The 26,961-nt window shown below is 44.9% G+C and overlaps 1 protein-coding gene across 1 annotated transcript in view; it reads right to left on the bottom strand.

The window, feature by feature from the left end:
• PICK1 (protein interacting with PRKCA 1) overlaps positions 1 to 26,961 on the bottom strand; it is a 103,810-nt gene that overhangs the window by 25,933 nt on the left and 50,916 nt on the right. Inside the window, exons 7-8 of the mRNA XM_085887144.1 lie at positions 20,106 to 20,168; positions 11,439 to 11,572 (exon numbers count right to left, since the gene is read on the bottom strand). Coding sequence (XP_085743270.1) covers positions 11,439 to 11,572; positions 20,106 to 20,168 — 197 coding nt within the window. The remainder of the gene's footprint in view (positions 1 to 11,438; positions 11,573 to 20,105; positions 20,169 to 26,961) is intronic.

Genomic DNA, 26,961 nt, shown 5'->3' with positions numbered 1-26,961 from the left:
AGTTGCCCACCCCGCTCACATCCACAAAGCTGCCTCCTTCCCCTGCCCCCTCTCCTCCATCTCATCACTCCACCCTCTCAAATCCTCAACTGCCTTCTGCCCCCTCTCTTGCCCCCCTCTCCCCCAGCATCACAGAACCTTTTCTCCTCCTCATCTGGCCCCCTCCCCTCGCTATTCTGCAATCACCAACACTTTCAACAACTCTCCTTACCTCCCCCTCCTCCTACCTTGTCCTACCCTCCCCCTCCCCTCCCATCAGGTCAAGTCAGGTATGGGAGCATGTGCCAGAGCAGCGCGTCGCTGCGTCCACTTTCCGCCGGTACTCCAGGAGCCTCCGTCTGGCCATTCCCCAGGCAGATACCTGGCCCATCCCCATCTCCTTGAGATCCCGATCAATCTGCTGCAACCACGAGGCACGTGGTCGGCCCATTGGCCTCCTCCACTCACGAGACTCCCTCGCTGAGATAATCTGGTGAGCAGGATCAACATCAGGAAAACAAGCCACATGTCCATACAGCCGCAGCTGACGCTCACGGACTATGCAGGTAACAAATCTCATTTGAGTCTCACTCAGCAACCGCTCGTTGGACACAAAGTTCGACCAGTGATAGCCAAGGATTCTCCGAAGAGATCTAGTACCAAACGAATTAAGTCTCCGTCTCAGATCCTTGGTCAGAGTCCAAGTCTCGCATCCATAGAGCAAGACTGGAAGCACCAAGGACCTGAAGCCTCGGACTTTCGTCCTCCCGCACAGGTACCGGCAGCGTCACACCCCATTTTCCAGTGAAGCCATGACTCCTCAGGCCCGACCCAGATGTCTCTTGACCTCTGACTCACAGCCAGCAGAGACATGAATATCACTGCCAAGGTAAGTGAATCTCTCCACGACCTCAACACCCTCACCACAAACAGGCACAGACAGGACAGCAGCATCCAAGATGTCATTGAAAGCCTGGATCTTAGTTTTGACCCAGGAAACCCTTAATCCCAGTGGCTCCGACTCCTCATTCAGCACGTCGAGGGCCCCCAAAAGGATATCTAAAGTCTCCGCAAAGATGACAGCATCATCTGCGAAATCAAGGTCAGAAATCTTGACATTCCCAAACGATGCACCGCAGCTTGATCTCTCCAACATCCTCCCTAGAATCCAGTCCATACAAGTGCTGAAAAGTGTGGGGGGAACAGTACACACCCCTGACGAACTCCAATAACAACTGTAAATAAGTCAGAGATGGTACCACCACATCTCACAGCACTCTCAGTACCAGAGTAGAGTCCAGACATCAGATCAATCAGTTTTGGTGGCACCCCACGAAGACCAAGAATCCTCCAGAGGGCATTCCGATTCACTGAATCAAATGCTTTACAGAGATTAACAAAGGCTGCAAGCAGCCCCTGCGGAAACTCTCGTCTGTGATCGGTGAGGACCCGAAGAGCAAGGATACGGTCAATCGTTGACCTCTTTGGTGTAAAGCCTGACTGCTCTGGACGCTGGTGCTCAAGCAGATGGTGGCAAACCCTATCAATAATTTTCCGAGAAAAGACCTTGCCTGGCACTGAGCGCAGGGTCACCCCTCGGTAGTTGTTGCAGTCTTGGCGATCACCCTTCCCCTTCCAGAGAGGGACAACAAGGCCCCTCTTTCAGTCAGTTGGGATGATGCCTGTGTCCCAAGCAGAGCACAGAACTGCATGCAACGACACGAGTGCAGCATTTCCACCGGCCTTGAGAAGTTCAGCATGGATGCCACAGATACCTGGAGCTTTACCCCATTTCAACCGGTTCACCGCAGCCTGCGATTCCACAAGCGAAGGTGGACCACAGTTGATTGGAGGGTCAGCAACAGGAATTGTAACACCCTTGACGTCCAACGCGACAACTGGTGGATCAGCCTGGTACAACCGTTCAGAGTAACCGGCCCAGCGGGCCTTCACTTCAGACTCCTCTGTCAAGAGCTGACCACCCTCTGCTCTAACTGCAGTACACCGAGGGATGGGCTTGGATGAACGCAATGCGCGAATTACCCTGTAAGCAGGAAGAGAATCCCTTGACCACAGGTGATGCTCTACCCCCTCACAGATTCCTCGCACATCGGCCTCCTTGTCCACCCTTAGCGCACGTACAGTTTTACGCCTCAGCTCCCTGAAAAGTTCAGCTCTGCCATTCAGCCTGGCCCTGCGACTCTGGTCAATGGTATGCAGTGTCCCTTGAGAGACAAAATTCTTCTTTGCGCTATGGTGAGTTCCAAGACATCCACCGGCAACATAAAGGACGGTGGTCTTGAAGGCACTCCACAACTCTTCAAGACCTCCCAAAGCACCCAGACCCCCCAAATCGTAACTCAGCTTGTTCGCAAACTCCGCAGCTACCCTCTCATCCTTGAGCTTGCCAACATCCAGCCTTGGCTGGGATGGAACCATTCTCTTGGATTTAAGGTGCAACTTCAGAGTTGCTAGAACAAGCCAGTGGTCAGTATTGAGGAACTGAGCAGTCCGGTCGATCCTGCAGTTCTGGTTCATCCTCCAGTGACCATCAATGAGGACATGGTCAATCTCCTTTGCCACACTGCCAGCGTTGGAATACCAAGTCCAGCGATGAGCTTGTGGGCGCTGAAACCATGAACCGGCCACCCTAAGTCCATGACTTCTTGCAAAGTCAAGGAACTTGGTGCTATTCCGGTTCATAGTTCCTGACCCATGGGGACCAACACACGTCTCATAACCATCCCTATCAATTCCAGTCGATGCATTAAAATCCCCCAAGACTGGAAGTGTATCTCGTCTGGGGCACTGATCAACCACAGACTCTAGTGTGGTAGAGAATGCATCCTTCATGGTGAGATCACTCGCCTCAGACGGAGCATAAACAGAGACGAGGGAAATGACACCTAAGGAGTGACCAATCCTTAGTCTCATAATACGCTTGTTCCGTCAATTATCATTGGAGTCAGCTTATTGGACACAGCTACAGCAACTCCTTGGGTATGGTAACCATCAGAGTGACTCGAAAAATAGTAGGTGTAACCACCCACCATGATCTCACCGCAATCCGGTCTCCGAACCTCAGAGAGTGCTGCAATACCAATGTCCAAATGCTTGAGCTCAGATGATAACAGACAGGTGATCATCCTCTGTTAGGGATAGGACATTCCAGGCACCCACCCGAAGGGACCGCCTCAGGTTAACCGAAGGAGACCGCCGTCTGGTGGACAACACCTCAGCACCGCTCCGACACACTCTCCCGCAATCTGACCAGGGAATGTTACCCTGTGGTTTCCCTCCTGTCATCAAAGATTGGGGGTCCTGAAGGCTTTCCCCCAATCCTGTCATCCGGTGAGCTGCCCTGTGAAGGGAAGCTACACAGGAGGTATTCCCACGGAGTGGGTTTTCAGATTTCTTTACGTTTTTGTGTTTTGCGGAATGAAGGGTTTTATGGTGGCCGGAGTGCAAATCCTACCACCAACCTCCTAATAAGAAGTAACCCAACTGCAGGAGGAAGTCCGCAGACACAGTTGGGCACTCGATATGGATGGCCGTAGGCTCACAAGGAACTCCTCCACCGTTTGACAGGTTTTGTTTGTAATCCTGCTGGGTGTCCATATCCAAACACCCTCCTCACCAAAAACCTGGTGGAGGAGACAGTTTCATCACCGACAAAACGACCATGGAACAGGTTAAGCCGCTGTCACACCTTGAGGATTTAGCCAGCGTATGCCGATTTATGAAAAATTTGTCTTAAATGCTGGCACACGTCGAATACGTTAAGAGCACGCTGAAAAACACTGCCATACCTCGTAGTACGCTGGCTTTAAACGTTGTACTTTTGAGTTGTCCTCAAATTTTTGCATGCTTGAAATTTTACGACGTATGCGGGCGTATGACTCACACGTTCTGCTACGATAGCCATAAGTTGTAGGCATGTTATGGGATCGTTGACACACATTACTTGTAAGTTACTCATAAGTTGAAACACGTCGAGGTAATGTTTAGCGTACCCGAAACTTATTTCTAACCTATGAGTAACGTTTTGTAAGCACGCTACACGAACGTTGTTCACACTTCGCAACACGTTACTTGAAAGTTCCTCATACGTCAAAACACGTCAAAGTAATGTTTAGGGTACCCGTGACTTATTTATAACCTACGAGTAACGTGCTTGGGAATTATTTGTAAAGCATGTCCTATGCACAAATATGTATGTAGACGTATTTGACGTCTTCAGGACGACCACAGAACTTACTGAACGCGTTTCTAACTTACAGATACCGTATAATGGCGTATTGGCAGCGATTAGGGGAATTGGTATATAAAAAGTGGCTTCGCAGGAGGAACCCGTCTTTTTTTTAGACTTCGTGGTGAGTACATGTCCATGTCATTCCGAGAGATGGAGGATACAGCAAGGCTGATAAGACAATACCTACCTGTCCTCCAACATCAACATGACCTCATCGAGTTGACACTGCACCAGTTGCATGCCAATAGAGCCGGAAGAAGAAGACGTGAATGGAGGAGAAGGAACTGGGTCAGACCATGGATCGGGAGGCGACGCCATTATGGCAAATATGACCAGCTCATGGTGGAACTCCGGAACGAGGACCATGCATCCTTCATCAACTTCCTGCGAATGCCCCCAGCGATGTTCGACGAGCTGCTCGCCAGAGTGGGTCCAAGGATAACCAAGCAGTACACCTTCTACAGGGATCCGCTTGAGCCTGGCATGAGGCTGGCACTGAGCCTGCAGCTGTTGGTGCCGTGACTGCAGTGCTGTGGAAGCAATTTAACTCGTTCAATAAAAACGATTTCAATTGCCGAGCACCAGCGTCCAAAAACAATAGGCGAGTGACAGGCATTTATTAAAAGTGAAGTTGCAGCCTATGAATAGAAAACCTCACGTAATCGTCGACGATACGCTGCCACGCTATGCATACGTTAGACTATCGTTGGGCATAGGTTGTGGACGCCTAAAACACGCTAATCAATCGTTGGTATAACTTATCTATAAGTTATCGAAGCGTTCTGTGTTCATTACTAGTACATTATGCATTTGTCCAAGTCGTTTTGAATACTTTAAAAACTGAAACAAAAAAAAATAGTTCATCGTGGGAATGAGAAAAAAAAATTAGCTGAAAAGAACATCGAACAATGATAAAAGTAGTCTCCTATTCGTGGACGCAACGAGGATCCATCATCACCCACACCCTCCCCATCACGCTCACCTACTACTACTGACATGGACCTACTACTACTACCAATACTACTACTACTAATGACACGCTCACCTAATACTACTACTACTGATACTACTGACATTGACATCTACTCAATATGGAGTCTGGAACACTGACGGGTTCCTCTTGTGAAGCCCATTTGTATATACCAATTCCCCTAAACGCTGCCAAATCACCATTATACGGTAGATGTAAGTTAGAAACACGTTCAGTAAGTTCTGGGGTCATCCAGAAGACGTCAATCAAATTAGTCTACATACAAAAATGTGCGTTTGAGATACATTACACATAGGTTCAAAGCAAACCACTCATAGGTTCAAAGCACGTTACTCATAGGATAAAAATTAAGTTTCGGGTATGCTAAACATTACCTCGACGTGTTTTGACTTATGAGTAACTTACAAGTAACGTGTGTCCGACGTGTGTCAACGATCGCGGAGCGTGCCGAGAAGTTATGCCAACGTATGCGGAACTTGTGAGCCATACGTCGAGTACGTCGTAACATTTTCAGCATGCTTGAAATTTCACGACGTACTAAATGTACCACGGAATATGACAGCGAACTTCATTGTTTTTCAGCGTGCTCCTAACGTATACATAACTTACCCATACCGTATTCGAAGTGTGCCAGCGTTTTAGACACATTTTTCATAGGTCGGCATATGCTGGCTAAATCGTCAAGGTGTGACTGCGATGTTGACACTTCCAATTTTCAGGCGGTTATGATTTAAATCGTCGTGCGCCAGGTTTTCAACAGAGAATGTCACGAGTTCGTCGGCGATACGTGCAGCGCGCTATGCCTAAGTTAAACTATCGTTTGGCATAGGTTGTGAACGCCGACAACAGGCTAAGCATTCGTTGGTATAAGTTATCTATAAGACAACGAAACGTTCTGTGCCCGTTACTTATATGTTATGCATACGACCAACACGTTATGAATACGACCAAAACTTAAAAAAAAAACTCAAAACTTCAGCTTACGCCAACGTTTTACATACATTTTTATACGTTGCCATTGCTGGCTAAAACGTCAAGGAGTGACAGCGCCTTTAGTAAAGGTTTACATTATACCTGTAGCAAGTCACAGATCTAATCTGGCCTGACCTGACTTAAAACCTGGCCTGACCTGGCTGACCCTCCCATCCCTGCACCCAAAGCCTCCTCCCCTCCCTCTTCATTAAGAGTGTGGACCTCAAAAATCCAGGGCCTTCACTCAAACTTGACAGATCTTTCCATACAGGTTGCCACTGACAAACCAGACATAATCTGCCGAACAGAAACTTTCCTCCCTCAAGACATCTCTGACACCCGAGTATCTCTCCCTGATTACTCCCTCCTCCGGCATGACAGACCTGAGCTTCGTCCTGGTGGAGGAGTTGCTCTCTTCATCAAAGACTATTCCTCACGCTCTATGCACTGCCCTCACTCCCCCACACTCCCAGGAATAACTCTGGCTCTGGCTTCCCCTCCACCCCCACCTAATGTTTATATGTGTGTTGCACCATCCACCAAACAGTGATGACTCCATTTACATCTCACTATCCAAAAACATGGACCAACTTCAATCCTCTCATCCGAACTCTCTCTTCCTCATATGTGGTGACAAATTGTCATCATGCCAGTTGGCTGGGTGTGGGTACCTCTCTCACCTGTCATGGCACTTCAGCAAAAGACTTCTGTGACATATTGGGACTGACTCAATCGGTCAACTTAATGACCCAGATCTCAAGCAATGGTACTCCATCTCTTCTGGATCTGATTTTAACAAATTTCCCTGAAAATATCTGCTGTTCTTCCTCCGCTCCAATCAGTTCTTCCAACCACGTGCATGTCAAAGTGGACATCACTCTGACTGTAATTAGAGAACGACCTCAGTGCCGTCAAGTCTGGAGTTTCACTTAGGCTGACTGGCAGGGTCTCCAAGCAGCCATCAAACTTCTAGACTGGTCTCCTATCGCTACTTTCTCCAACATCACCTCGTCCTGGGAAACCTTTCAAAGAAACTTGCTCTCTCTCATGCACAGATTTATCCACTCTCATCTTCAGTTGTCCTACCCTTCCTCCCTCCATGGTTCACTGAAACTTGTGGCAAGACAGTTGGCCTGAAACAACTTGTCTTTGCCCTCATGGAAAGCAAACCCAACTGAGGGTAATCTCAGTTCCTTCCATAAAGCTTGGAACAAGTGTGTGTCTACCCTCAGGAGAACCAGAAAACAACATCTTTCTAATCTCATGTCTGAACTCTCAAACATCTCTCCCTCCTCCAAATCCTGGTGGCATCTAATCAAATCTGTTTCTGATGTATGTTCCCCCTCCACCCCCTCCCTTACCTCAAATGGCCACACTGCTGATACTGCACGTGAAAAGGCTGAATGCCTAAACTTGGTGTTTGCATCGAAGTCTTGTGGCCTAAACCCATCACTTTCTGTACCCACCTTACCCAGTCGTACCCAGTTGTCCCTGGACTCTGTGTCCTTTTCTTCTGACAAAGTGAAGAGCTTGCTGTCAAACCTAGATTCAGATTCTGCAACCAGTCCAGACGGAATCAGCACACATGTCCTAAAAACCTGCTCCACTGCTCTTGCTCACCCTCTCTCTGTTCTATTCACCCTCTCATTTGCTCAAAGTCATCTGCCATCTGATTGGAAATCAGCTCACATGAGCACACTGCATAAAAAAGGTGCAAAAACAGATTCCTGCAACTATAGACCAATCAGCCTTCTCCCAATCATCAGCAAGGTCATGGAATCCAACATCGCTTCTGACATTAAATCCTTCCTCTTCTCCAATGGCTTGATTTCAGATCATCAATTTGGTTTCAGACCAGGCCACTCTTCCCTAGATATGCTGCTTCTGCTCTCCCATCAATGGAGGGAGGTACTCAATGCCAGACATTAAATCAGAGCAATATCTCTAGACATATCACATTCTTTTGACACGGTCTGGCACCCTGCCCTGCTCACCAAACTCTCTTCTGATCGTATCCAAGGCCATCTCCACTCATGGCTCACAGGCTTCCTCTATTGTCACAATCACCGTGTGGCCTTAAATGGAGTTCTCCCATCCCCTCTTCCTGTCCAGGGTGGAGTTCCTCAAGGCAGCATTCTGGGCCCTGTTCTTTTTCTGGTTTTCATCAATGATCTCTCCGACTCTCTGGAAAATCCTCTTCATCTATTTGCTGATGACTCCACCCTCTGCCATACGATCTGCCATCCCTCAGACTGGCAAGCAGCAGCTTCTTCGCTCTCAGCAGATCTGGATAAAATCACAAACTGGTCCAACATGTGGAACATGTTTTTCAATCCTGACAAAGCTCACACTCTCACTGTGTCTCTCCGAAAGGACCGTTTGGAAACCCCCAATCTACTTTCTCAGCAATCCTCTGCAAGAAGTCCTTTAATTCAAGCTTCTGGTTCTCACTATCTGCCATGATATTTCCTGGGAAAGCCATATTTCCAACCTGGCAATCCAAAGCCAGTCGCGAACTGGGAATCCTCCGTCGTGCAAAGTCCTTCCTCGGCCCACCTTTGCTCCTGACCACAGACAAAGCCTTTGTCCGCAGCCTGATGGAGTACTGCTCTCCCTTCTGGGCAGGTGCTCCTGCCTCTCACCTTTCTCGGCTCCACGCTGTGGAAACCAGGGCATTTAGGATCATTGGTATCTCCTGCGATGAGGCTGTCTTCGGGCCTCTCTCTCTCACCTCAGGTAAGTCAGTGGTCTTTCTTTCTTCTACCATCTCCTCTCCGGTCGCACCCCCCCCCTGCTCTGTCTGCGATATGTCCCCCCCCCTTAATATTTCCACAGGGGACTCGAGGGCCACCAGTAAACCCCTTCTGGTAAAACTACCAAAATCACAAATCACTGCTCACTTTCACTCTTTCATTCCTCATTTTCCTGCCTTTAGAATAAACTCCCACACACTCTTCAATCCCATTCTTCCCTCTTGGCCTTCAAAACAGCAGTTCACCACCACCTCTTATCTTCTTCCCCCATCCAAAACCACGATCTTTTCTACCCCCGTTAATCCACCTCCTTCAAATTCCCTGCTTTCCTTCCTGAAAGTCGCTGTGGTGTCCATCTTGTATACCCCGTGTTCCCCACCCCATCCCTCTCCTTTCCACAGATCTCCAAATGTCTGTTTCCCACTGTTTTGTCCTTCTCTCTCCCACCCTTCGTGTCTCTTGCCCCCATTGTTTTGTCTTGTGTGTTAGCTCTCATCCGAGCCTTGACAAGGTATACAAAAAGAAAAGAAAAAGGGAACTCGTATTTCTGACCAGACTCCGTGGCAAAATGGTTTGATTTGAGCTCTAACCCTGGCCAAGTCAAATTGAAGACATGAAAAATTACCCCCGTACGGGAGTGACGGTCATCTCTGCGAGAAAATATATAGCCTCCTGAAGGTAGGGCAGTTTTTTGCAAACTTTGAAGTCACATGACGCGAAAACGAAAGCGAATATCGAAAATCCGGCCTGACACAATTTAGATATTGTCTCATAGATTTATATGCCACAATCAAATTCAAGATCGCTTGAGAAATGTAGGAGGAGATAGATTTTGAAAATCGTCATTTTCGCATTTTTTTGCCAAATTTGAAGTCACGTGACACGAAAACGAAAGCGAATATCGAAAATCCGGCCCGACCAAATTTAGATATTGTCCCATAGATTTATATGCCACAATAAAATTCAAGATCGCTCGAGAAATGTAGGAGGAGATAGATTTTGAAAATCGTCATTTTCGCATTTTTTGCCAACTTTGAAGGCATGTGACATGAAAAAGAAAGCGAATATCGAAAATCCGGCCTGACCAAATTCAGATATTGTCCTATAGATTAATATTCCACAATCAAATTCAAGATCGCTTGAGAAATGTAGGAGGAGATAGATTTTGAAAATCGTCATTTTCGCATGAAAATCGTCATTTTCGCATTTTTTGCCAACTTTGAAGTCACGTGACACGAAAACGTAAGTGAACATCGAAAATCCGGCCTGACCAAATTTAGATATTGTCCTATAGATTAATATGCCACAATCAAATTCAAGATTGCTTGAGAAATGTAGGAGGAGATAGATTTTGAAAATCGTCATTTTCGCATTTTTTGCCAACTTTGAAGTCACGTGACATGAAAACGAAAGTGAATATCGAAAATCTGGCCTGACAAAATTTAGATATTGTCCCATAGATTCATATGCCATAATCAAATTCAAGATCGCTTGAGAAATGTCAGAGGAGATAGATTTTGAAAATCGTCATTTTTGCATGAAAATCGTCATTTTCGCATTTTTTGCCAAATTTGAAGTCACGTGACACGAAAACGAAAGCGAATATCAAAAATCCGGCCTGATCAAAATTTAGATATTGTCCCATAGATTCATATGCCACAATCATACCATCGTGTACGTCTCATCGACCTCTATCAGGATCACTAATGACCAGATCTCCCGCTTCAACTTCATTGTGGACGGACGGACGGACGGATCGTCACCTCTCCTCTCAACACCAATATTATTAGGTCATGCTCGAAGAGATGACCTAAAAATGGTATCTGCTGCTTCCTTGCTTGACACTCAGAATTATAAAGGATAGAACATGAACAAACAGCCAGAGATTGGCAACACCAGTGCAGGCTTTCGGCCTAATGACCTCCACCTGTGTTGACGTTCCTTTTAAGAGAACTATTATTGTTATTATTGTTACTATGACTACTAACACCATCAGGTCCACCAGCCCATTAATTTCATAACTTTGGGATGGAAGACGGATGGTATGAGCTGACGACTAACACCAATGACACGTGATACATAATGATTATGATCATGATATAAATGCCGAGTTATACTTTTTGCCACATCTTGGATTAATTATTGTGAGTATTTCATTTGTACAACATTTTACGCACAATGCCCCACATAGAATTCCAGCCAGAGTCCAACAAAACAAATAATGAAATATTTCAATTAATCAAATAACTCCTCCCCCAAATTATTTTTGTAACACTTAACCTATTTAGCCAACATGTCATTATAGTTACCCATGATCCATCTTCAAGAATGCCATGTAACCACATTGTTGCACACATTGTTGAAAACAATTGTTGTTTTCCAAACCAAAAACTATTCATAATTTTCAAAAATTACTCAGTTCTAAGAATCAAGTGAATGGCTCTTCTATCAGACGGAGCAGTTGATGCAGATGTGCAAATTAGAAACTTACTGGTTTCAAAGTTTTCAGCAGCTGAATGCCAAACTTCTCCACCATCCGGTGTGCATCTGCAAAATTCACAAATGCTTTGCTTGCCATTGGCTGTGGCTCACGAACTCCAATCACCGAGAAAACATCGCCAAATGCTGTTGGCACAAAAAAAAACAAAAGAAGAGAAGGTGGATAAGTTAGGTGCCATTTCATCCATTAAAATTGATTTTATTAATTTAGAGGAATCAAAATATGGATGTTTATGCTGAGGAAATAGATAAACATTAAATTATGATATATATTATAAGAAAGATGAAGGGAGGTAATCACTCGTATGGCTCATACGTGCCTTGGAAATTAAATGACCTCTGAAAAGTCTCACATCCTTTTCATACTACGGCATCCTGCCCCTGAACACGCAGTACTCCAAAACAAGGTGTATAGTACGAAGGGTTTTTTTTTAAAGCTCTAAAAACGAGAAACTCACAAGTTGTTTTTTTTCTTTTGGATATACAAGTATAAATTATAGGGAATACATGTACCGTATATGTATTATGGATCATTATACTTTTTGTTTACCAAGGTTGGACTCATTAAAGAAGGAGGTGACAGATTGTAGAAGACAATGCATTGAGGAGACATGATATAGCAAGAAGATGAAAGAGGAGGTGGAAGAACGAACAACAAAGAAAACCTATCAATCTGCAAATAGATGGGAAGCGGTAGGGAGGTTTAAAGACAATAGAAAGGATCAAGGGTAGGGATGGAAGATGATGTGAGGTGGTGGTGTAGTGCCAATTTGAGTGTGATTGGAGACTGAAAAAGGTTCCAACAGTGGGAGAAGACAGGAACAAAGGAGTGGAGGTGAGTAATGAACCTTATTATGAAAGGCTCACAAGAAGGGGATTTCCGGAACAAGGTGTGTAGCCTGGAGGGATGAAAAAAAACCAGAGGGAGCAAGAACTGAGGGGAGGCGATAGAAAACATGTTTGTGATGAGACGGCAGCAAGATGTACGCTTCTGCTTCCTTTTAGGAAATGACAATGCTGTTGAGAGCCTTGGATTTCCTCAGTATCCAGGAGAGACTGATGTGAAGTGGGAGCAACAGCATGTCGCAAAGGGTAGTATTCCATCCAGTTATGGGCAAAAGCCTCGTCATCTGAAAGAAATTCGGATTTACCAAGGAAGGAGTTTGCCTGGAAATTCTTCCACAAAAACTTGCCTTCTCTCATGCACAGATTCATCCCATCTCAGCTTCAATTATCCTACCCGTCTTCACGCCCATGGTACACTGCATCCTGTGGTGAGGCAGTTGCACTGAAACAACTTGCCCTCTTCCTGGAAGGCAAATCTGACCGAAGGCAATGTCAGTGCATTCCAAAAAGGCTACAACAAGTTTGTGTCTCCTCTCGGGAGAGACAGAAAACAACATCTGTCCAACCTCAAAAATGAACTTTCAAACTTGTCTCCCTCCTGAAAACCTGGTGGCACCTTGTTAAGTCTGTCTCTGGAGTACATTCCTCTTCCATCCATTTCCAATCTTCAAATGGCATCACAGCCGACTCTGCTGGTGAGAAGCTCTTCCTGACCTTTTCTTGACTTGGACCGAGCCAGTTTCTTTCAGGTGTTGCAAGATGTACCTCACACGATTGTAGAAGAGCTTTAGCCTTTTTGCGATATTCTGCAGAGTCCTTCTTGCAGACTTTGGATCGTCATACACCTTTGTGTTGAAAGTTGCTTCATTGGCGCCATTCTGAACCCACCCATAGACTTTCAAGCAAGGAAACAATCTGATGAAAACTAATTTTACATATTCACTAATTTGCAACTTTTATTGTGGTTTCTTGTAATTCACATTTATTTAACTGGTGTTGATGTACAGTAAATAATAATTTATTATTAAAGTAAATAATCCACAAACTATTTCCTGCATATTTTCTTTGTGGTAAGTGGATATTATTATCACATGATAATACAATATGTATATACTATATCAAAAATAAAACTTTTTCAATTTCCCAATTTATTTTATAAACTTAAAAATAAGTTTAAGTTCGGTTAGGCCTGGGAGCATGCGCCAAAGCAGTGCGTCGCTGCGGCCACTTTCCATTGGCACTCAGGGATCTACGTCTGGCCATCCCCATCTCCGTGAGATGCCGATCAACCTGCTGCAACCACGAGGCACGTGTTCGGCCCATTGGCCTCCTCCACTCAGGAGGCTCCCTCGCTGAGAGAATCTGGTGAGCAAGATCAGCGTCAACAAATCGAGCCACATGTCCATACAGCCGCAGATGATGCTCACGGACTGTACAGGTAACAAATCTCAGTTTAGTCTCTTTCTCAACAACTGCTCGTTGGACACAAAGTTTAACCAGCGATAGCGAAGGATTCGCTAAAGAGACCTGGTACTGAAGGAGTTAAGTCTTCATCTCAGATCCTTGGTCAGAGTGAAAGTCTCACATCTGTAGAACAAGACTCGAAATACCAAGGACTTGAAGACTCGGACCTTAATCTTTCTGCATAAGTACCGACAGTGTCACACCCCATTATCCAGTGAATCCAAGACTCCCCAGGTCTGACCCAGACGTCTGTTGTCCTCTGGCTCACAACATGTGAGACATAAATATCACCGCCAAGGTAAGTGAATCTCTCCGTGACCTCAACATCCTCAACACAAACAGGTACAGACAAGATGGCAGCATCCAAGATGTCACTGAAATCCTGGATCTTCGTTTTGACTCACGAAACTGGTAATCCCAGCGGCTCCGATTCCTCATTCAATGCCTCGAGGGCACCTACAAGGATATCTTGCATCTCTGCAAGGATGACTGCATCATCTGCAAAATCAAGGTCAGAGATCTTGACAGTCCCAAGCAATGCACCGCAGCTCGATCTCTCAGACATATTCCCAGAATCCAGTCCAGAGAAGCATTGAAGTGTGTGTGGGCCAACACACACCACTGATGAACTCCAGTAACAACTGGAAATAAGTCAGAGATGGAACTACTACACCTCACAGCACTCTCTGCATCAGAGTATAGTTCAGAAATCAGATCAATCAACTTTGGTGGCACCCCGCAAAGACTGAGAATCCTCAAGAGGAAATCCCATTTCACTAAATTGAATGCTGAGCAGAGATAAACATAGGCTGTGAACAGCCCGTACTGAAACTCTCGTCTGCGTTCGATGAGGACCCGGAGAGCAAGGATATGGTCAATCGTTGACCTCTTTGGTGTAACGCCCGAATGTTCCGGGTGCTGGTGCTCAAGCAGATGGTGGCAAACCCTTTGAATAATTATCTGAGCAAAGACCTTGCTCAGCACTGAGAGCAGCGTCATGCCTTGGTAGTTGTTGCAGTCCTGGCGATCACCCTTCCTTTTCAAGAGAGGGACAACAAGGCCCCCTTCCAGTCAGTTGGGATGATTCCTGTTCTCCAAAAAGAGCACTGAACTGTATGCAATGATGCAAGTACAGAATTTCCATCAGCCTTAAGAAGTTCAGCTTGGATGCCATATATTTAAGGGGCTTTACCCCCTTTCAACTGGTTCATCACAGTCGTGTATTTCCACAAATGAAGGTGGTTTACAGTTGGTTTAGAGGGACAGCAATAGGGATAGTTATATCCCTGACATCCAACTTAACAACCGGTGGATCATCCTGGTACAGCCGCTGAAAGTAATCGGCCCAGCAGGCCTTCACTTCAGATTCCTCTGTCAAGAGCCCACCATCCTCCGCTTTAGCTGCAGCACACCGGAGGATAGGCTTGGAGGAACGAAATACACGAATTCCTCTGTAAGCAGAACAAGAATCACTCATGCACAGGTGATGCTCTACCCCTTCACAGATTCCTTGCACATAAGACTCCTTGACCACCCTCAGCACACATACAATTTATGCCTCAGCTCCCTGATCAGTTCAGCTCTGCCAATAAGCCTGGCCCTGTGACTGTGGTCAATGGTATTCAGTGTCCCTCAGGAGACAAAGTTCCTCTTCGCCTGACGGTGGGTTCAAAGACATCCACTTGCAGCATCAAGAATGTTCGTCTTGAAGGCACTCCACAACTCTTCAGGATTCCCCACAGCACCCAGACCCCCAAATCCCCACTCAGCCCGTTCGCAAACTCCTCGGCTACCCTCTCATCCTTGAGCTTGCCCACATCCAGCTGAGGCTGGGATGATACCATTCTCCTGGATTTAAGCTGCAACTTCAGAGTTGTTACAACAAGCCTGTGGTCAGTATTGAGGAACTGGGCACTCCGGTTGTGCCCAGTTCCTCAATACCATGTCCAGTTCCTCAATATGAAGATCTCAAATATAACCATGACGATATTTGTTGCAATAAAAATGGACCTTGTTCAGTTTCAACGTGTTGTTTTTGTCTTCAAAAATGTAAATAAACTCTGATGTGATGTTAAGTTGAGTGTACAAAAGTGCACATGTACATACAGATAAATATATCTCGCCGAATTTCTCCGGCGGCATCCCGAATAATTAATTACAGATGCAGGTATACCATGACGAATCTAACATTAATGTTTATTCACTTCACATTAAACATATGCATTATACATATCCATTAGTTTGTTTATAAGCTTTTATAATTTGGACGAAAATGAAGTATTTTTTAAAGAAAGACGATGATTCTCTTTCCTCATAATAATATTAACAAGCCGGTAGGCGACATGGCTGCTCGCTCAAGATGGAAAGCTGGCCGACGCGACTAGCCGATATTCATGTACATGCTATCAATCAATTTGGCACAATAAATATAATTATCACAGCCCTCTTAGTTTGCGCCAAGAAACCGGCCTTGTGAAATTTCAGGCACGTTTCCAAAGAGACTCTAACAAATGGCAGCCCTGGTAATTCCATTTATCTATTCGCTAAAGATTTTATTTTTTTATATGATGCTGTAAGACATTCTCCTTGGGCACAAAAAAACAGGTCCCTCGGAGGTCCAGTTTCGGATGTATTGATTTTTTTGCACAGTCCACAATAAGTGTACGATGTACGATAAAGTATTTTAGCTGTTGCTAAGCAACGGAGGTGTGCATAGCAACCATTCATTTTTGTGTACATGCGAGCCACATTGTACACATTTCACCCAAGTTTCATCAAAATCAGACTCTTTCTATTGGAGATATTCGCAATTAACCGTTTCTGAAATGTTCGACATGTACTCGCCCAAAACATATCTGATCCTACAAATATTTTTTGTTAGGGCTGCAAATTGGCATGAAGGGAGCTAGATAGATTGCGCACAGAATTCTAAGCTTTGATTTTTCGATTTTTTTTTTTTTTGATTTTTTGACCACTTTAAAGGGCCGTTGCTATACCGTTGCTAGGGCCCGGGTCCCATATTCGAAAGCACACGATTCCCAGAAATATTGTTCCTACCTACCAAATTTCATTGGAATCAGTTGAGTGGTTTAGCCCCTAGGCTTGACCAAAGTTTCACGGGCAGACAGACAGATGGAAATGTCCAGAATAAGGGTGCTCTCAGAGCAGCCAATATATATGTACCTTCATTGGGCGGTGTGTAATTAGACCGATGCCACAATTGTTGGAAACAAAACAAGCATTACTTTGTTTGAGGTGTAATCAAATTGTACATTTGTTTCCTCAACATGGTAGCTTTATTATATAATCGAAGATGGGTTGTTGAGTCTTCAATGTAAGGTACATGAGGCCTGTAGGAACATACGTATTGAGCGATGCGAAGGAAAAAATATGGCCGCTATTTCAAGGACGCCTGGAGGGAAAGGTGTGGCCGAGCTAAAAGGTGGTGCTTGTGAAGTTTGCCAAGAAGAGGGAAGGTGTGGCCTGCAGAATGGGCGGCGCTTATGACCCACCCACACAGATACGATCAGCTCGATGCCGTACATAAGACATGATTTTTGGGGTATGAGAATATAATTATTTATCTGAAACTGAATAACCTATCAATAATGGACTTTGCAGTTATGAACCTCCACTCTTGCTGTATACATTTTATTTCGCAATGACGTCATCAGTTACGTGGTTTTGGCAGCCACGTTGGTTTCACGGGAAATAAATAAAAAAATTATATTTTGGAAACCGCTGCAGTGATCGATTCAAGACTTGGCAGTTATCATCCACTACCTTTGCTCCATGTAATGAGATGCGATTCATATCGATGCATTACGCTGTTGCAGAGAAAACGGGTTTAAAAGTGTCGGTTTTCAAACGAACATGGCTAATGAACCACGTGACCTATGGCATTGAAAATTTGCACTGTGCCCATGAGTGGGTAGAGAATCATGTGTATGAAGTTTCGTCTTGATTGGATAAGGTTCATTTATCTATCAAATATGCCTGCCACACCACATGACCTATGACATCATCATTTTCAAAGTGGATGCAGCAGTGGTGGTAAATGATATTTGCCAAATTTCACTTCGATCATATAAGCGGTTCCAGAAAAAATATTTAATGGTTAGAGTGGTGGGCTTGGGATCCAAGGATCCTGAGTTCAAATCCCAATCAGGTGTTGAATTAATACCAGGAGGGGTTGACTCTGCCTGTCATCCTTCCGAGGTTGGCAAAATGAGTGCCAGCTTGCTGGTATCCTGTGTCGGAGTGGCGATCCATCCAGGATTGTGTCCAATAGCTAAGGAGACTGCTTTGGCAGCACCAACGCTCTGCACAGAGTATGGTCCCAATGGATGGATGGATGGATGGATCCCCAAGTCATGAGGAACATGTGTGTGAGGTTTCCCCTCAATCTGTCCAGCCATTCTGGAGAAGATCTTTGATGGGTTTAGGGTAAATCCAAGATGTCTGCCAGACCATGTTACCTATGATGTCATAGTTATCAAACTTTATTCAGAATGTCTCGTCGATCATTTATGTGCAGTTTCACTTCGATCTGTCAAGCAGTTCTGGAAAAAAGATATTTTTCCTTTAAAAAACAAAACAAAAACAAAAACAATATGGCGACCAAACCAAGGGACAGATGACGCCATAAATTGAATAGTCTCATTTCTATTTGGTCAGAGATTACATGGATGAAGTTTCAGATTTTTGGACAAGGGGACCAAGTAAATCGATTTTGGCTGCTCTACCACTTCACCTATGATATCATCGTTGCAAGGTTCTTATTCCCCATTGGCATATTAATGTGATGTGCTAAATTACAAATTTTTCTGATGATTGATTTCAGAGATATAATTAAAAAAAAAATTTAATCCACAATGGCTGCCATACCACATGACCCATGATGTCATAATTATCATGAAAATATTCCACATGGGGGGAGGGTATGCCTGGTGTTGGCTTTATGGTTAGGGTGGTAGGCTTGGGATCCAAGGATCCTGAATTCAAATCCTGCTTGGCTCATGAAGTAATATGCCTGGTGTTGGCTTCATGGTTAGGGTGGCGGGCTTTGGATCCGAGGGTCCTGAGTTCAAATCCCACTCAGGTGTTGAATTAATACCAGGTGGGGTTAACTCAACCTGTCACCCTTCTGAGGTTGGCAAAATGAGTGCCAGCATGCTGGTATACTGTGTCGGAGTGGCGACCCATCCAGGATTGTGCCCAATAGCCAGGAGACTGTTTCAGCAGCACAAACGCTCTGCAAAGAGTATGGTCCCAATGGATGGATGGATGGATGGATGGGGGGGGGTAGGGTCACTCCTACCCTCCAAATTGTGTCAACCGGACAAGCAGTTACTCAGAAAAAAAATGTTGAAAAACATAATTGAGCAAAAAAAAAAAAAAAAAAAGTCCAAAATTGGATGAAGAATAATAAAAAGAAACAGAACAGAAACAATAGGGTACGACAGTCTGTAAAGCTAATGGTACCCTAACTGGAATGGCACTCGGTAGAGCGCAGACCTCCGCCAGGTTGAACATTTTGCCTTTTGAACTTGCAAGACCATTTGTTCAAAGCAACTTGTTAGTTCGATACACTCCAGGAAAACTTTCCATTGGTTTTGAAACATGAATAATTTATTTACACAGAACGGTTATAGATTAATTGGTGCCAAAAATAGTTCAGATGGATTCACAGTCAAAGCTGCAAATTTCTCAATTGTGTGCTGTTTTACTCAATGTATGTACCATACTGTAAAAAGCTTATCAGACTTAAAGTTCCTCCCATTTTCCCAATTTGTATTTAAATGGCCAGCTTGAAAAATGGCAACACACCAATGGGCAATGAAGGGTTTGGTGTGAACGAGAATTGTTCCTCAATCTTGCTTGCACAGAAGGCGGTTTAGTTATCAGTGAACATATTCAGCACTCTGTGTGGGCGGCCACGTGTTTCCGGTGAATGAAGAGAAGCAAAGCAAACTGTACTAACCACAATAGCACGGCCACCCAGCTACAACAAGGAAGATCATGCTTGGAGAAGTGGATAAAAACTAAGTTCACACGACTGTAATGCTTTGCTAAACAAAATCTGAAATACATCAAAGGATCAGTACAAAGGACTATTTACATCCTTTGTTTTTAATCCATATCCATGTATAAAGCAGCAAAAGAGGAAATATGAAATAAACAAAAATAATAAAAAATAAATGAATTAAAATGAGAAATACATATTTTTTGCAGTAAGCACAATGAAAACTATGATACTATAAACTGACATCATATCATGACGACCATTTCCTACACTCCAGCATCCCCTTCCCCATGGTCATTCTTCATTCCTTCAAGTCATTCTCACCTCTATGTGTCTGAGCCAGCTCAAAAAATGCTTTGAGTAACTGCTTTGCATGTTCCATGAGTCCTAGGGAGACAATATATTCCACAAATAACCAGCCTATTCAGCTATGTTTACATTAGACTACAACATGCAATGTTACAAAGATTTTCTTCAAAATGAAAGACAAGCAAAGATTTTTGCTCTTTTGGTAAGGGTTACTGGTTAAGGCCATGATGGATTATTGTCCCTTCGGAGCTGAAAAAAAACAAACACCCAAGGCACATAAGATTTAGAGTGCATCACATACAATTTGAACTACAAGGTTTCAGCGATCCAAACAAATAAAAATGATTCACAAGAATGAACAGAATAAATGAATTTTTCATAAATGGCCACAAAACAAGTCATTTCTGTGCTCCTCTTTTTAGCACTAAATTTATATGATGACCTCAAAGCTTTGCCTGTCCTTCACACCATCTGTTATCTTGTTTATTCAATATGCAGGCAAGAAGTCTCAACGAAAATATATGCACTGATAATAAGAGAATTTACACACTCTCCCTCCAACACTTGAAGGCACAATTATATTTGAAGCAAGCACAGAGGGCACTGTTTTGTAATCAGTAACAGCTCAACACAATATTTAAAAGTCAACTCCTCGAAAATTCGAGAATAATGCACAAGTACATGTTAGATCATTTTGTTTTAATCGATTTACTTTAGTAAATGTGAAAATAAAATTGGATAAAAAGCATGTAAAACTTTAACATTAAGTTACTGGGCAACCAAAGCCAGACTGGGCATCCTCCGTCATACAGTCTTTCCTTGGCACACCTGAACTTCTGTACACCTACACGGCCTTCATAGAGCACTGCTCTCCTCTATGGGTTGGTAACCCTGCCTCACACTTTGCTCAGCTTGACATCGTGGAAACTAAGGTCCTCAAAATTATTGGAATCTCCCGTGATGAAGCCGAGTCGATGGTTCTATCACTTTCCCATCGCAGACAAGTCGGTGGTCTCTCTATCTTCAACCGTCTCCTTTTTGGTTTTGCACCCACAACCCTTTCCTTGTCACCCCTCCCCCCACCCCCTGGTTTCTTCAGGGTACATACGGTCTGACAGTAACTCCCTTTTGGTGACACTCCCAAAATCCAGACTCACGGCTCACCTCCACTCATTATTAATCCCCTACCGGTTTCAACGGAGGGGACTATAGGTTTGCTCGCCGTCTGTCCGTCCGTCCTTCCTGCCTGTGGATCTTCAGACTTTATTTTCCCCCATACCCTTCAACATATTGTTGTGGTTCTGCAAAACAGCATGCCTCTAAGGCAATAGCATCCAATATACAGTGATCCCCAGGTAGTTATTTCGTTAGTCTTCGTGCAATCAGACCTTCCCCTCATGTCTATTGGGCTAACGGGATGTAGTGCGTTGGTGGGTCTAATAGCTAGGTCAAGTTACTATATCTCTATCTTCTATTCTGATTTATATTCCAACCCATTCCGTTTAGCCATGCTAGAAATGAAGCAAGCAAGCAAACACACCACGAGGTGAATAGCAAACACACCACGCAGCCTCCCACATGAGAATCAACATAATAACAAACACACCATACAGCACACACATGGCATGCCATTTCATTCAAATCTGCGCATCAATTTCCAACAGCACCTCACCTTGTTCACCAAAAACTCACCACCTTGACCACCAACACCTCCTGCACATGGGAAAAAATATTCCCGCACCTTCTCATACCTCTGTATCGATACAATTAGTCACTAAACAGAGGTGTGTGGCATAACTCAGGCTGCACTTGAACCGCGTGATGCAGGGACGAGCAACGGATGTTATTAGCACCAACCGCATCTCGCCAGGAATGTCCCGGGTGAGCACGCGGGATTGATACGACCCTCGTCCAGTCGCCAGAACACGGCAAGACAGGCGGCGAGGAGGGGTTGCGGAAAGAGCAATCCGGGAGTTTGGAAGGGAGCTCCGGGCCGTGTCATGCCGGATGTGTGAATGAGACCGCTTCCGGCCCCAGGAGCTTAGCAGGGCGTGGCTAGGGCCGTTCTGGCCCAATGGAGAAGCAGGATTCGGGTCACAGCACATCGCTTCAGGTCGTCAACTCACCCTTCGTCCGGGGCTTATAAAAGGTGGATCGCAAAGCCCCTCACCCTCTTCTTCGCATCTCTGCTTCACCGCTCCTCATTGTCTCTGCTGGCTCTTCACTCGCGGTTGGTGTGCGATTGTGACGTGCTTATTCCGGAGGACCAGTGTGGAGTGCACGTTGTCACGACTCCCGACAAAGTGACTAAGCCAGAGATAACGCGCCAACTCGTGAGGTGGAAACGCTCAAGCGGAGCGTCCCATGCCTCACTCACAGACGTATGCACGACTCGGTTAGGGATCTTTTGCCTCACGCATCTTCTCTCCTCTCTCTCTTTCCACCCCTCTATCTCGACCCCTTTGGACGCACAAAAGAGCATCCATTACTGACTCACAATCACAGTTTCCTCTGGCACTACACCACACCTCCCACTCCCACACCTTAGACAACAGTATTTCTCCCTCTTCCCTCCCCCTACGCTTAATGGGTTGCATTGGTCAGCCGACTGCACCAGGTATTGCGAGGCCGTTTATCCTCATCTGCTCTCTTTCTTTCTGGCTAACTAATCTTCCGTGTGTGTGTGTGTGTGTGTGTGTGTGTGTGTGTGTGTGTGTGTGTGTGTGTGTGTGTGTGTGTGTGTGTGTGTGTGTGTGTGTGTGAGTGAGATGGCACCTGTCGTAGCATAAGTTAAGATTGTCGAAGTGATAATGGGATAAGTCTGCTCTGTGTCTGCTTTTGTAATTGCTTGACTCTTGCAGCACCCCACAAATTCTTTGCTATCCCTGTTGTATATTGTAATAAACCCCATTCACTGTGCCACATACCTTTCCTCACCTGATTGGAAATAAATGCTTTGCATCGAAATGTTCCCAGCTCGTTTACATCTTTTCCTTCATTGGTCCAGTATGGTTCATTCCCTCGACTAGCCGGGACATTATACCCCAACGATCTGTTTTCTAGCCGGTACATCCTTGGGCAGTTACGCTCGGTTGCATCTGATCCGGTTTGAATAAGGCCTACTGAGGGCATTCCCCGCGGTAATTAGATCACGTGACCATTAGGTAAACGTCATTTATTAGACGGAGGACCCTAAGTGACGTGGACGAGTTATTGGCGTTCATGGTAGATTAGCGACGCGCCGCGTCACAAAGTTATTTGTGTGCGATGGCCTGCGAGTCCGAAGAGTCTTGTGGGAATCCGAGGTAGCTTCCTCCCCTTGTGGTCGTCTCGCCCTCGACCCCCGGTCCGCAAAAATATTCAACTGAAACTTGGTACATGGATTTATTATGATAGGTTACAGAACAAGTTTGAGTTTCAGGGTGTTTTGTCAATTTTTCACAAAGTTATGCCCTTTCAAACTTAGAAAATATCATATCGGTAAGGGACATGTATTGTAAAGCATTTCTCACTCTTGTTTCTTCTTTATTCACACCTGTGGAACCAACTTCCTCAGTCTTTTCAGTCCTCAGACCTCATCCTTCCCTCCAGAGTTTCAAGATAGCTGTTCAGCATCATCTTAGGTTTCAGACCATGTTCCTTTCTACCTCAATTGACCCCCCCAATCCCACTTCTCCTTGAGTTTGCAGTTTTTCCTTCCACTTCTATGATTGAGAGTTTGCTTTTGTGTTCATCCTGTTCATCCCTTGTCCACCCCTTGCCCTCATTCTTCCCCAATTCCCTTATTTCTCAGTCTCCCTCTAATCTATCCACCCCTCCTCATTCTCTTTGTACTGTTCTTTCCATTATGATGCTTCCTGCTCCATTCTGTTTTGTCGCTCCTCCACGAGCCTTGACACTATTCCAAAAAACAAGAGTGCAAGTGAGCACAATATATGCCCGAACAAGAAGGTATATACAGAATTGTGCTACTACATGGAAAACAGCATCCTGGTTGCCATGGCAACCACTTTAGATGACGAACCTCACTGCCACATTATTATAAACACCTCCCAGCAACATTATTAAGAAACACCTCACCCCCCACATTATTAAGAAGGTATATACAAAATTGTGCTACTACATGGAAAACAGCAACCACTTTAGATGACGAACCTATGTCGCGACACACCGTCTCCACAGTCTGTACCTATATACCAAATATGAAACGTGAAAGTTGAAAACTTTGGGAGTTAAAGTGCGGACAGGAACGGACAGACGGACGGACGGACAACCGGTATCACATAATACGCCCCAATATATATATATATCGGGCATATAATAAAAAGGAAAAAATAAACAGCTGTATAGTGCCCAATCGCCTCTCCTTGCTTTTCATTTGCATCGTAATTTGAGATGTAAATCAGCAACCACAAAGATGTAAATATAATATCTGCATCTTCACACATTTCATAGCTTAAGCAGACATTAAAAGAAAATTAAGAAAGGGTTAGGCTGTTAGGGTATGGAAGAAATGACTCAATATGCTGAACCTGAACCAGAAAAATATTTATGTGGGATGAATCCTTCATATGTGAAGAAATTTATGCTTGTGCATGAGACAAAACTGATTGTACCAACTGAAATCATGGAAATATTCCTTGTTTTCCAAAAGTGACTTCTCCATCACTGTATATGTTTGTCATTCCAGCTACAAATGTATCTTGCTGACAGAAATTTACAAGTAGTTACCAATCACAAATACAGGATGTGGTATAACCATATGAAGAGGACGACCTAGTCAACGCAATGGTTTAAAGGTCCACAGAATCAGAAATTCATGGTTGGTTTAATGAATAAATATGCCTTCACTAGATACTTGATCATCAATTTTTCTTGAATAAATATCTTCAAACGAAGATTATAGTGTTTTTTGCATCTCTGAATGCTCAATTGCTCCCCCCCCCACCCCCCAAAAAAACGCCGATGGGATTACATCATTATCACGTGACCTGGTAAGTCTTCTTCAGAACACTTTTGTTTCCAGATGTGTGTTTACGTGCGGCCAACATACACTTTATGCATAGAAACACCGCAATTACGTCAACGAGGAAAAAAATTAAAGCGATTGAAAGTAGGCGCGATCCTCACGAAGATTAGAGATCATATTAATATAATTTCTGGTCAAGTCAGATGTGGGAGCATGTGCCGGAGCAGCACGTCCCTGCTTCCACTTTCCACCAGTACACCAGGGGCCTATGTCAGGCTATCGCCCAGGCAGATGCCTGGCCTATCCCCGTCTCCTTGAGATGCTGATCAACGTGCTGCAACCATTAAGTACGTAGTCGGCCCATTGGCCTCCTCCATTCATGAGGCTCCCTCGCTGAGAGAATCTGGTGAGCGTTAGGAAAATCAGCGTCAGGAAAACGAGCCACATGTTCATACAGGTACAGCTGCCGCTCACGGACGATGTCGGTAACAAATCTCATTTGAGTCTCTCTCAGCAACCGCTCATTGGACACAAAGTTTGGCCAGCAATAGCCAAGGATTCTCCGAAGAGACCTGGTACGAAAGGAATTAAGACTCAGTCTCAGAAGCCTGGTTAGAGTCAAAGTCTCACATTCTTAGAGCAAGACTGGAAGCACCAGGGACCTGAAGACTTGGAGTTTTGGCATCCTGCACAGGTACAAACAGCACCACACTCAATGATACAGTGAATCCATGACTCCCCAGGCCCGACCCAAACGTCTATTGACCTCTGGCTCACAGCCAGCAGAGGCATGAATATCACTGCCACGGTTAGTGAATCTCTCCATGACCTTAACATCCTCACCACAAACAGGTGCAGACAAGACAGTAGCATCCAAGATGTCATTGAAAGCCTGGATCTTATTTCTAACATAGGAAACCCGTAATCCTAGTGGCTCTGACTTTTCATTCATCACCTCGAAGGCCCCCAAAAGGATATCCAGAATCTCCGCAAAGATGACTGCATCATCAGCGAAATCAATGAGAGATCTTGACATTCCCAAACGAGGCACTGCAGCTTGATCACTCTGACATCCTCCCTAGAATCCAGTTCAGACAAGCTCTCAAAAGGAGTGGGAGCCAGTACACACCCCTGACAAACTCCAGTAACAACTGGAAATAAGTCAGAGATGGTATCACCACATCTCACAGCACTCTCAGTACCAGAGTATAGTTCAAACATCAGATTGATCAGTTTTGCTGGCACCCCATGAAGAGCAAGAATCCTCCAGAGGGCATCCCGATTCATTGAATTGAATTATTTGCAGAGATCAACACCGGCTGCAAACAGCTCTTGCCAAAACTCTAGTCTGTGTTCGGTGAGGACCTGAAGGGCAAGGATATGGTCAATCGTTGACCTCTTTGGTGTAAAGCCTGACTGCTCTGGGCGCTGGTGCTCTTGCAGATGATGGGAAACCCTATCAAGAATGAGCTGAGTAAAGACCTTGCCCGGCACTGAAAGCAACGTCACCTCTCAGTAGTTGTTGCAGATCACCCTTCCCTTTCCAGAGAGGGACAACAAGGTGCCTCTTCAAGTCAGTTGGGATGATGCTTGTGTTCCAGGCAGAGCACAGAACTGCATGCAACAACATGAGTACAGTATTTTCACCAGCCTTGAGAAGTTCAGCATGGATGCCGCAGTTCCCAGGACCTTTACCCCATTTCAAACAGTTCACCGCAGCCTGTGTTTCCACAAATGAAGGTGGATCACAGTTGATTGGAGGGTCAGCAATAGGGATAGTAACACCCCTGACATCCAACTCAACAGCTGGTGAATCAGCCTGGTACAGATGCTCAAATTAACCAACCCAGTGGGCTTCACCTTGGACTCTTCTGTCAAGAGCCCTCTCCCTCCGCTCTAACT

Source organism: Eptatretus burgeri, chromosome 1 (assembly GCF_056783735.1).
Source record: "Eptatretus burgeri isolate ZD-2024b chromosome 1, Ebu_testis_v1, whole genome shotgun sequence".
NCBI lineage: Eukaryota > Metazoa > Chordata > Myxini > Myxiniformes > Myxinidae > Eptatretus > Eptatretus burgeri.
The sequence above is the reverse complement of the archived record's forward strand: the minus strand, read 5'-3'. Positions and strand labels throughout refer to the sequence as shown.